The sequence below is a fragment of the Netta rufina genome (assembly GCF_964035555.1).
Source record: "Netta rufina genome assembly, chromosome: 3".
NCBI classification, from domain to species: Eukaryota; Metazoa; Chordata; class Aves; order Anseriformes; family Anatidae; genus Netta; species Netta rufina.
In genome coordinates, this window is record NC_140125.1 from 57360964 (window position 1) to 57373810 (window position 12847).

Consider the following 12847-nt stretch of genomic DNA (forward strand, 5'->3'; position numbering starts at 1 on the left):
CTGCAACATTCTTAGGTTCTTTTTTGTTTATATATAACTTTGTCTTCTAACTCATTATTATATTAGTTCTTATTTTGACTCCTGCACCTGTACTTGCTTCCAACTTTCTCATTTCCCTGTTGCTCTCCAGCTTTTCAGTGGTAGCTCCTATTGGAATCAGTCTCACCCCTTTTTGCAGAAGGAATTGCAAACTGTTGGAGCAAAGTCCATGCTTTGTGCTTAAAATTGTCAGAACTGCTTCTTGCCGCACTCTCACTTGTTCACCACCATGTATGGGAAACTTTTCATATAGTCTTCTGCTTCTTTTCACATTTATGATTGCAGCCAAACCAAATATTGAAGCTGAAAGTGCCCTAACTATAATAATTCTTGAATCTTCCCTCTATTTCCTCACATCTTTTCCACAAGAACTTGCTTTCAATAACTTCTATGTGTTTTGTCTGTATTTCATTCCATCATATTCCTCCCTCTGTTTCATTTTCCTTCTTTTATTGTGTTGCTTTGTCATTCACTGTACTCAAGGGATAATAATACTTCCCTTTCGCCAGCTGGTGTCTGTATTCTCCGGTTTGCCTAAGCTCATTGAATTTGGGAACATTTTACTAACAATTTATACAGTGCTTTTAGTGCAAGTTTTCCACTTTCTTATTTTCCTTCACTTTTTTTTTAAAGACAATATTCATCAAACACCTAAGTCAAAGCTGCTAATTGCCATCAGATCAGAGAGTAGGCTTGAGGAGCATCACCGTATCCTCTGCTTAAAGCTTGGTCTCTAGCATGACTGGCACTAGAGAGTGTCAGCCTGGGCAGGTGGGGACTGCTTTGTGCCCCACCGTCATGTAGCATCAGCCCTAGAGAAAGTCAGGGAGGCACCTTGGGTGATCCTAGTATGAAGGCCAAAGAAAAAAGGGCAGCAGCCGGGGGGGCTGTGAGTGGATGTTCTTTTCTATTGTGTGTTAATGTATTTACTATCAAAAAACTTGCCTGAAAAGTAATGTGAGCCGTGATTCAGAAAACCTTTTATTCCTTTGATTATAGTAGATACAACTGGATGATGAGTGAGTGGTAGGGTGGACCCATCAGGTACACTCATTGCTCTGGGAAAGTCCATGGGGATCAGTGCAGGCTGGAGGAAGGCTCTGAAACACCACTGCTAGAAGTTAACTTAAAGCTGATCAACAGCTCTTGTGCAATGAGAGTCAGTGAAGATAGTGAAGATAGTCAGTGAAGATAGGCTCGCTTAATTGCTCCAGCTAATGTCTGATTTCAGAAGCTGATAGCAGCCCATCCAAACAGCAGAGCGCTTAAGCAAGTACAACAGATAAGCAGGCTGTTCAAGCAGTCAAAGGTAAAGCAGAACGACAAGGTGCAAGAGACATGCCATGGTTTTCTTCTCACTAGCTTTAAAAACAATTCTCCTCAGTTGCTGAATTTTGTGTAAACACTGCCGTGAAATTTTTGAGTGCTGCATTTTTTAGCCTCCCCCATGCCTTCTGCAAAGTGCTGGAGAAAACCAAATGGCGCGTGAGGCATTTCTGGAACATTCCCAGGTTTGGTGCCTGCTGTCCTTGTGCTTGCCTAAGTGCTGTGCTCAGCAAAGGCTGGCAGGGATGAGCGGGATGTGAGCAGCCTCTCCACATGCAAGGAGCCCATCAGTTGACTGGATGTGTCTTCGTTGCAGTGCCCGGGGCGCCCGGAGCCCCCGCCAGCAGCCCGCCCTGCACCGTCAACATCCCCATCGCGCCCATCCACAGCTCAGCCCAGGCCATGTCACCCACACAGAGCATCGGCTTGGTGCAGTCGCTGCTGGCTAACCAGAATGTGCAGCTGGACGTGCTGGCCAACCCTCCGGCCGAGGCGGGGGGCGAGGGGACGGGACCCTTCCCGGGGCCCCCGGGGCGCTTCCCCGGCCCCAGCCCTGGCCCCGGGGCGATGGCAGCGGTGGCGGCGGCGGCTGGCGGGGAGCTGGGCCGCACCATCCCCGCGCCCCCCACCATCGCCCCACCGCCCCCCGCCATGGCCCTCGCCGACCTCCGGGACCACGGTGACCGCGATCACGAGCCCCCTCCCAAGGCCAAGGCCCCGCGGCCGGGGCCGCAGCTGGTGGAAGGCGACGCCGTCATCTTCGGGGCCGCCCAGGAGCTGCAGCTGAACAAGATGAACCCCCCGCCACCCTACCCCGGAACCGTCCCTCCCGCCGGGCCCCCGCCACCACCGCCCGGCCCCCCACCACCGCCCCTCGACCTCTGCCTGAAAAAGGGGGAGTTCTCCCTCTACCCGGCCGGGCACTACCAGCCGCCGCTGGGCTACGAGCGGATAACGACGTTCGACAGCAGCGGGAACGTGGAGGAGGTGTGCCGGCCTCGCACACGGATGCTCTGCGCCCAGGGCACCTACACCCTGCCGGGGCCCGGCAGCTCCGCCACCCTGCGCATCACTGCCGCCGAGAAGAAGATGCAGCAGCCCTGCACCAGCGCCACCCTCAACCGGCTGACGGTCCCCCGTTACTCCATCCCCAGCGGGGACCCGCCGCCGTACCCCGACATTGCCAGCCAGCTGTCGCAGGGCAGGAGCATGGCGCAGAGGCTGGACAGCACTATCATTCATGCCACGCTGCGGAGGAACAGCAGGGAGGCGGCGCTGAAAATGGCCCAGCTGGTGGACAGCCAGAGAGCCACCTTGCAGCTTCCCCCCAAAGCCAAGAGCAGCGTGGTGACGGCGCAGTACCAGCAGAGAGTACCCACCGCCCTGTACACCTGCAGCCAGTGCAGCAGCGGTGGCAGCACCGCCAGCGCTGCTGGTATGGGCAGCATGGCTAACGCCAACGCTAGCAACAGCACTTCCAGTATGGGTGGCATGAGACCTGATCTGGGCGCGGGGAGTGGCTCCCAGCACAGCTCTGTCCTCGCTCACTCCGTCAGCACTTCACCCCTGGCCTCCCAGTCCTCCTACAGCCTGCTGAGCCCGCCTGACAGCTCCCGTGACCGGGCGGATTATATCAACTCCGCCTTCACGGAGGATGAGGCCCTTTCTCAGCACTGCCCGGTGGAAAAATCAATACGGCACGTACCCGTGGCCTTGACGGAGGCTGCCATCAGCGTGAAACGGCCACCGCCCTACCAGTGGGACCCTATGGTGAGTGAAGAGATATGGGTTCCTCAGGAAAGGACATCGCAGAGCTCAGTGCCCAACCCTCTAAAACCGGCTCCTCTCATCATCGGACAAGCGCAGCATCTGGATATGTCTCGAGTGCCGTTCGTCTCCCCTAAGTCTCCGACCAGTCCCACTGCCACCTTCCAGACGAGTTACGGGGTTGGAGTACCATACCCAGGAAGCTACAGTGCCCCCCCCCTTCAGGGAATGCAGCCCCCCTGCTCCCCCAAAGAAGCTCTGGCCCCCACGCAGTTTGCACAGCAGGAGCCGACCGTCGTGCTTCAGCCAGGTTACCCGCCCAACCTCTCCTACTGCCCTCTGCCGCCCATGTACCCGGGAAGTAGCGCCTGCTCTAGTTTACAGCTGCCACCGATAGCCTTGCACCCGTGGAGCTCCTACAGCGCATGCCCACCTGTGCAGAACCCCCAGGGCACTCTGCCCCCCAAGCCGCTCCTGGTGGTGGAGAAGCCGGTCATGTCTCCCCCGCCAGCGGAGCTTCAGGGCCACGTGGGCACAGAGGTAATGGTGGAGACGGCGGACACCTTCCAGGAGGTGCTCTCCTTGACCGAAAGCCCTGTTCCCCAAAGGACAGACAAATTCGGCAAGAAGAGCCGGAAGCGACTCGATAGTCGCGCTGAGGAAGGGAACGTGCAGGCTATCACCGAGGGCAAGGTCAAAAAGGAGGCGAGGACACTGACTGACTTCAATTCGCTAATATCCAGCCCGAGGCTGGGGAGAGAGAAGAAGAAAGTCAAGAGCCAGAAAGACCAGCTGAAGTCCAAGAAGCTGAACAAGACAAATGAATTTCAGGATAGTTCAGAGAGCGAGCCAGAGCTTTTTATCAGCGGGGATGAACTGATGAACCAGAGTCAGGGCAGCAAAAAGGGTTGGAAAACCAAAAGGAATTTGAGGACAGCCAGTGAGCTGGATGAGTTTAAGTGCCGTAAGGCCAGCGAGAAGGAGGACGGGCGGCTGGGGAGCCAGGGCTTTGTGTATGTGATGGCCAACAAGCAGCCGCTGTGGAACGAGGCAACGCAAGTCTACCAGCTGGACTTCGGAGGGCGGGTGACCCAGGAGTCTGCAAAAAACTTCCAGATTGAGCTGGAAGGACGACAGGTAGGAGGGCGGCAGCAGGCACCGCGGGTGGGTGGGAAGGGGGGAAACCTGGGCAAGAATACCTCCAGCTCGTGTTAGCTGCTCTTTGAAAAAAACTTTGCTATGCACAGAAAGTAATCCATAAAAGCCAGCAATCAGGCGTCTAGGTCCAGAACTAAGGGCAAAGTTCAGCTGTAAAGTAAATTTACCAAGTATGTTTTGAATTACTCCAGTCAGACATAGGAGCAAAGGCCTCCTTTAATCTGACTAGCTTTTACTTCTGAAGGTAAGTGTTTTTTGTAACAAAGTGCAAGGGGAAAATGCAACACATTTCCCCAGCTGTAGTTGCATTTGAAGTCAGATATTGAGAATAATAGTTAGTGTAATGATCACTGCTCAGTTCTTGTGATAATTACACAGGTAAGCTCCATTCAACAGATAGCTGATAGACAGACATACAATTAGGTTCCCTTGTTCAAAATTTCCTCTCATGAGTTACCAGGCCTGTGGGGCTGGTTCTTAATCCTAAAGGAACAAGTGGGAGCTCTGAGTCTAGCAAGAGCGGCTTGTGGCCTGCTATGTGTGGCCTGTGGGTAGAGGAGTTTGTGGAAAGTTCAGAAAATCAAAGTATCTAGTTTTCGTCTCTCTTACCTTGGCCTGAATGGGGTGTTATCACATCAGAAATAGGCCATTAATTGATACAAATAAGCAGGACACCAAACTAAATCTTGGGAGATACAGATTTAATTCCTGGTTCAGTTGTACCATCTCTGAATATCTCTTTCGGTTTATTAAAAACGTCAAAGCTCTCAGCTCCCTCTGATTTAACTTGGGAGTTCAGAGTAGTAAATATCCGATGTAATGACCAGTGGTAGTCTCTTGGTTTCATCCATCTGTAACAACTCATTGAAAAGGCAGCGACCATGGATAAATGCCCATAAAAAATATGCTGGCCATAGGCATTGCTGGTGATGGGACAAAGCCTCCACTTGCAGATAGCCTCCATTCTAGCTCAAGGAACTTCACTGCAGGAAAACTATGATCTGAGCTTCTCATTAGGCCAATGAGAAAGCAGCAATAGTAGGCCAAACTTCAGATATTGCTTGCAGCAGAACAACCTGAGTCGCCTCGCTTTACATTTCAAGCAGCTCCCACTGCCCCTTTGCTAATTCATTCTCAGTGTAATTAAGTGCTAGGGAAATTTATGCAAAAGAGGAAATACAGCTTATTGGGTGCAAAGTGCTATGGTCAGGAGGTTGGTTATTCCCCTTCCCTGAAAACAAAATCTGTTTTCCTCATGTGGTGATGTCAGGATCTCTCCAAGAGAGAGAAAATCATTTTCTTGCCGGAAGAAAGATGTTGGTGTGACCTACATCTCTTGAAGTCATTGGTAACAATCTGCTTACATCTGTGCTTTATAGAGTCCAGCACGTTCAAAAGCTCTATTTGTAGTCAAATACTAGTCAAGTACTCTATGTGGTCCAATGTTATTCTTCTTGGGCTTCATACCCCCTTCTGTGAATAGCCCCACTCATATTAGTTGAGGATGATTAACAGAAGTGTTCTTACAAAAGAGCAAAAATATTTGATTCTTCTCTCTTTTCTTTGCTGTGATTCACTTTTTTTTTTTGACCTTGTTCTCTTTTTCCTTCCCTCCTCCTCTTCCCCTGCTCCCCAGGTGATGCAGTTTGGAAGGATTGATGGCAATGCTTATATTTTGGACTTTCAGTATCCATTTTCTGCAGTGCAAGCCTTTGCTGTTGCTCTGGCTAATGTGACTCAACGCCTCAAATGAACAAGCAGAGACGAGAGAGAGGAAAATGTTGACAAAACCTTCTCGTAAAGTCCAAACCGGAAAATGTCAGAGCAGCCCGCTTTAGGTGCACAGAGGTGCCTGGGAGCGAAGAAGGCCGTAAAACTGGAAAAGTCTCGTGGTGCCCAACATAAGGGCATTAACTCTAATCTGTCACGGGGTGGAGGGTGGGGGGCTTTTTTCTGTTTTGTTTGTTTGTTTGTTTGTTTTCAAGTGTTTTCTTTTTTTTTTTTTTTAAGCATCGTGCTGGGTTTCAGAAAGAGCAAAGGGTTGAGAGCCATTCAGTGTTATGTGGAGAAGTGTGGCTTTTGGCTTGTTGTGGTGGTTCTGCCGTGTTTGCTACAATAGCTGATGTAAGCTCATAGGGGGATTAAAAAAGACTGCTCTTTTTGATAGACTGCCTTATATCATGCTGTTCTTTTTAAAACAGGGAACATAACTTTTTTTCTGGTCCAGTTTGTACTACTACAACTACATCAAAGATAGCAGCAAAAAAAAAAAAAAAAGAAAAAAAAGAAGCTATAATACTTGAAGACACGTGTTTCTTCTCTGATCTCTGATAATAACTGAGCACCACAAGTTCCAAGGAGGCTTATGTAGGTCAATATTTAATTTATAAATAATGATGTGTTATTCAGAAGAGAAACAAAACTGTTACCAATGGGTGGTTTTAAAACCCGGTGTATCAAAGAAATTGATGTCTGCTTGTTTTGTGTGCTGTTATTGGGGATAAACATCTTTCATTGGGTGACAGAAAAGAGGGGAAGAAATAATTATGAGCTTCTTTGCTCATATTGATCAGCAGTATTCTTCGATTTGGCCTGCAGCTGGGAGAGGTACAGTGTGGCCAGATGTACCCCCTAGGCCACTCCTATACATGCTCCTCATTTAAATGTGTTTACACTTTATAAACAAAGTTGTTCAAGTGAATGAGAAGGCCCAGTGTATTCATCTTCCTAGTGATCAATACGAATTGAGTTCCACAACATTGTACCTGTGCTAAAATTAGGAAGGAGACAGAAGTATAGCAAGTCATTAAAGGAAGTAATTTGATCAGGAAAGCAATTTCATTACAGGAAACAACATCGTGTCTTGCAGGAGAACAAATGAGTTAAAAGTGGAAGGAAAAACTGGACAGAGTCATCCTTTTTATCACCTTCCTACTTGAGTAGTCCTTGTGACTGTAGTTTGAGAATATAATGCTCCAGATAAGAGTGGCAAGCCAAAGTTTAAATGGAGTGTTACAGGTGAAGGCTTATTAACAGTAGCACAGCTCTTTTTGGCTGCAGTTTTTTTCTGGTGGACATGCAGACCTGCTGAGCATTTCAGGAGGGTTGCTTGCACAGAAGAGTTTCTGTGTCGTCCATTTTTTGTGTACATGTTTATTTGCTTTCTCTCTTTCCTCCTTGCCTGCATTTTGCTATGGAATATGTTCTGATACAGAAGCAGTTTCCCCAGTAATATACAAAAACATAATCATTCATGTAATTGTTTTGACACTAGATTACAAAATGTAACTGCAGATTTCCTTCAGAAATTACTCTTTTGACATGAAAGGCACACAGAGGAAGATAGGTTGGCTGAGGTGTTGATGGCTGCTTTGTCTTTGTCTTTCATCCTGTTTAACTTCTTACTTGAAAACCTGTATAACTTAAGACGAATAGATGTGATTCTCTCATTGCTTTTTTTTAAAATTCTGGCCGTAGGACAGATCTGTGTTGCACTTGATTCCTTCTAGACAAACATATCACTGAAGAGAGGACCCTGCCGTAGCAGAAGTTATCAAGATGCAGTGAGCTAGTAACTTCTGCTCTGCTTCCAGAGCTGTGCAGCACAGAGGGAATGATACCAGTCAGAGAGGATTTTCAGGTTGCTGCCAAGAGAGACAATGAGGCAGATCATCCACAGGTAATGTCCTGCCGGGTGAGTCCAGGAAGAACCCTCTGCAAGGTGGTTTCCTTGGAGAGAGGGAGTAGAGGTAGGAAAGAAGGAGAGGGGAATAGATGGCTCCATGCCTGTATTATGCCAAAGCTCAGCAGCTTCTGCTTGCACGTCAGGCACAACACTCCCCTTGGCATCTAAGAGACTGCCGTTTGCTTTAATTAATTAATTTTGTTGAATTTCTCTTCGTTGTCTGGGCCCATTTGTATTCCTTCTCAGATGCATGACTTACTCGGCAGCTTGCCTTCCTATATGCGTAATGTGTGTGGGACAGAGGAACCGAAATGGATTTGGTCCCGTTCCCTTTTAAATCTGTGGAAATTGTTCTCTTTGGTTTTCGTGGAGGAAGCACTGTTAAGCCCCTTGTTTATGCTGAGTTACACGCTGTGCAAACAGGCGGCTGAATTCTCGGGTCCATTGATGGCAGTACACGAGAAGGAAAGTTGGCTGATGAGTGTCCTTTCCTGCCCATAGGTCTGTGATAACCAGTCAGACCCTAATTAGAATGTAACAGGCGTGTGCTGCATGCCATAAGACACGAAACATATCATGGCATGCTGAGAGGAACATTGCCTGTAGTTTTAAGCCAACATTTTTATCACATGCAAAGAACATGAATGTTTTTCTAGTTTTTCTTTTCTATTTTTCTTCTTTTTTTTTCTTTTTTTTTTTTTTCTGAACAAAACCTAATTTAAATAGAAGGACTTCTGTGTGCAGTTTCTTTAACCTCCCAGGGAATAATATTCCTCTTTATTTGGTTCATAATCATTTTTTCCAATTATCAGCAGATTTATGCTAATGTGGAGCCAGAAACTGAAACCAGATATATCAAGTGACAGCATTAGTAATGTGGTTTCATTGGCCAAGGTTGGGATTGTATCATTCTGGTAGCACTTACAAAGATCCTTGGCATAGAAAGAGACATTGTTTTTGCTCCAACAAAGCACAAAGAGTAATTATCATAAATTGGGAAAATAAATGCAATTTCCAATATTCCTGTTTACTTGTCAAAAGGTATTATAGAATAAGATAATCTTTTTTCTTTTTGCAAATACTTTGACAGAGTCCCTTTAATTGAGGATTTTAATAGTGTAGTGAATACCCAGTATTAGAGATATAAAACTATAATAAATATAAACTGTCCTCAAATATGTAGAACTGTAAAAAAATGACTGGAAATTATGTAAATTCTGAGAGTGGAACTGGATCCTAAATTATACAAAGAACAAGTGAAAGCAACAGTTCTTTTATTTTTTCATTGAGATGCAATATAAGAAACAAATTTAAAAGCTCCCCACAAAATAATCACTTAAATCCTGGAGATTGCTATTGCATTCAGCCAATAGACAGATTTTACATTTTATATTTAGTTAGTAAAATCCAGGTTTTCTGTAGATAACTAAGTTCTTCTAGGAATGTAGCAAGGTGTTCAGAAATATGTAGTTCTTTTATACACACAGTAATTTCCAGTGGTTGAATATGTTTTTCCAAAGCTTTTTTTTTTTGGTTGTGCAATAATTGTGACAGTCCTAGGGTTTTATGGTTTTTATGTTATTGTTGTTGTTTGTTTTATTTTGCCTTTTTTTTTTGAGGGATTTTTAAAAATAATTTAATGCAGATTTCCTGTTAACGTCCAAAAGACAAATTATTTATCTTGTGTAATGTAATAAGTGATTTAGGGATTATTTTATTACTATGTATCGGTGAGTTATACACACTTTCTTATTTATATTTAAAGAGCATCTTTGTAAGTAATTGTTTGTTAGCAGTATGTTTTGCTGCAAGAAGTTGAAAATGCAGATAGGAAGACCTGGTGTTGTGAGATATTATACAAAATCTCATAATTCAGGCAGGCAAAAATATTTTTTTGGCAGCTGAAAGCAGTGAGTTTGCTCTGGAGGACTGTGTAGACTATGAAGAGTACAGACAACTTCTTTGGGACCTGCAGAAATCTGTCCTTCTGCATTGTGTATTCTCCTCTGTTTCCAACTATATATTTCAGTTGGGAGTGCTTTTAAAAATATAAAGCTTTTCTTCTTTAGTACAATGTTTATTTTTTTTCTTGAGATATAAAATATGGTGGCTTATGTGATAAAAGAGGGTATAATACAGGCTCAGGTTGTAAGGAGTTCATTACATAGCTTAGTAGGGTTTAGCTCTGGCATACTTTATTGCTGTTCACACAAACTCACTTGGTATAAGCTGGCTGAGGCACGAGAAAGAGTACAGCAGTACGTGTTTCCCTCTGCTCAGACTAACGCACTCCTTCAGCTGGGCTCAGCTGATTCCAGCACAGCCACAGTGCTGCTGATAGCCAAGCTAGCGCTGCACAGAGCTGACTGAGCAGAGCCCTGACGCTGCCTGCAGCAGCTTGGCCTCTTTGGGGTGCAGGTGTTCCTCCACCCTTCCTTCCAGTTCAGCTCCAAGAGCAGCATACAGCTGCCGCAAGGTTTAGCTTTAGGCAGAGAAAGCTCCTCTGTGTCAGCTGGTGGCCATTTGGAGTCGAGTTTGCTCCACTGGAGCTGCAAGGGATGCAATGGAAACCCTGATTCATTAAAAAAAAAAAATAAAATCCTCAAAATAAAGCTCCTAACAGAGTATGAAGATTGGTATGTAAAGTCTTGCATGAAGTGCGCCACACATGGAGTGACCAATTCAATCTTGAAACAGTGGGAATATCATGTTATTACAATGCTCTGAGAAAGTATGGGAGGGAGAGGGGTGAAAGAGTCAGGAAAGGAACTGGCACGTTAATAGTTCTGCACTGAGTTCCAGGGGCAGCAGTAACAGGTGCCACGAACTGCCTGAATATCGCCTGTCTGACAGCAAATCTGCACAAAGGCTCATCCAGCTGGTAAGCCTTCCGTGATGCAGCCACAGAAAAGTAGTTCCACATTTCTCTCTCCAGTTTTGTTCCATTGTTTTTATGAAGATGCAAGAAGGTGCACAAGTGTCAGACAAAGATGCCTGCTGAAGCCTTGAGCCTTGGCTTTCCACAGGCCCAGGCTTTCCGTGCTGTGTTTTTTTAGTGTCCTCTCAGAAATTCCAGACAAATCTGGGAGTTTACCTGGTTGTTGCCTCAGACAACTTCTGTGTGTTTGTGGTTTGTTGTTGTTTTTTTTGCAGCCTGATATGTGTAATCCTATGTTATCTTGGTGCCCTGTTGCCTGTCAGCAACAGTTTAAATCCTTGTGTGAAGGGAGCAATATGTGCTAAAACTGACTTGATTAAGAGAGAAAGGAGAGAAGACAGAGAAGTTTTTATTAGCTTTTGAGAATGTGTATGCCAGAGCAACAGTTTGGAAATCACACGCTTCTGCAGAGCCCAAGCCACTCCAGACCAGCAAATCTGAGTTGGAGGTGAGTAACAGATGAGCCATTTGCTTGGCGTGCTAACAAAGGGCCAGCTTCACTGCGTGGTTACACCAAGACACATAACAGTGGAACCTGACCCCAAATGTACTTTACTGTCACTGTCTGATTATATGGTAAGAAGGACTTACTTGACCCATATACCCACTTAAGAAAATTATCAAGCTGTTGTTAACCAACAGCTATGTTTACAGTTCTGTATAAGCCTCCCCAATGAACTCTAGAAGTAAAATTGCAGCCACAGTAGTCTTTCAGAAATTTGCCCTATATTCTCATTTCTAGGACTCCCTCACAGGAGATTAAGCTGGTTTTGTTATTTAGAGGTTGGCGTACTGGTTTTCCCAGTAAAGGAGAGCAAATAATATCACACTGCTGACAGAAATGGAACAATTCTGGTAGAGGAATTTTTTCATTTTTAAGTCCCTTCGCCTTCAAAGCAAGCACAATCTTCCCTCAGCACATCCCAGTCTGGAGCCCTCCTGCCCTCGGGAGTAGTGTGCAGGTAGGCACCACAGCTCCTTCTTGAAGGTTTGGAATTCAATTGCATCATTCTTGAAGGAAAAAGATTAATTACTACTTGTGAATGATGGGCTACGTGAATGATTTTATCTTCATGTTTATTTAATTTTCGTCTAAAAAAATCCTGCAGAGAAGTTTAAGATTAAAAGACTCAGCTTTGCATGTTGCCTGGTACCTCTAAAGATGTATTAGGAGAACATTTCTTTGGGCAGTTGGCTTGTTGCTACCTTTAGGAGGTTAGATTTTTAAGACAAGAACAATTAACCGAATAAGGGAATGAAATAGGATTCAGCGCAGCAATTCTTGCTATGAAAATTTAAAACTTCACCCTTTAACTTTTGATTTTTCATGTGGATCAATAATGACAGATTTGTGCTTCCAGGCAAACTGATTGTTATGAAGCTCTATGCAAATGCAAAGGTTTGCTGACCTGGAGCTAGCTGACTGCAGGATCAGAACAACATGATTTTCTGAAGAGTTAAATAAAAAAAAAAAAAAACACTAAATACTTACCTGTCCAAAGTGCTCAATGAAAAAATTAGATGGTATGATGTTAAAGCCTGCCAGTTTACTCCTAATCTTCACCCTCCCATTTACATAACTACAAATTTAAAAACGTTGTCTAATTCAGCGATTCTGAAGACTGACAAATGTTGTTTATTTGTGGAATATTTTTCTTACTGTCCAAATAGATGGTTGTTTCTGGTAACATGGATTAATATTAAAAGAGAAACATTTTCTACCAGTGTGCAGACACCCGAGTTTCAAGTATTTCATTGAGATAGCGCTTGGTTTGTAATTCTTTCTGTGTTGTTTCAAGCTATTTGTTCAGAACTTTCCTAATTCTCCCTTCATTTATTTTATTTGCTCAATACATGTTTTGCCTTTGGTCTCCCTTCACTTCACTGTTTCCACATTCATTTTGTCATTTTCTTTTTGTGTGCTGGAAAAGGGT

At 45.1% G+C, this 12847-nt stretch overlaps 1 protein-coding gene across 2 annotated transcripts in view; it reads left to right on the forward strand.

The window, feature by feature from the left end:
- Positions 1-6630, forward strand: part of TULP4 (TUB like protein 4) — a 146165-nt gene extending 139535 nt beyond the window's left edge. For both annotated transcript variants that reach the window (XM_084283313.1, XM_084283314.1), the window contains 2 exons: positions 1682-4269; positions 5927-6630. In XM_084283313.1, coding sequence (XP_084139439.1) covers positions 1682-4269; positions 5927-6043 — 2705 coding nt within the window. In that variant the 3' untranslated portion in view covers positions 6044-6630. The remainder of the gene's footprint in view (positions 1-1681; positions 4270-5926) is intronic.
- Positions 6631-12847: the final 6217 nt, after the last annotated feature.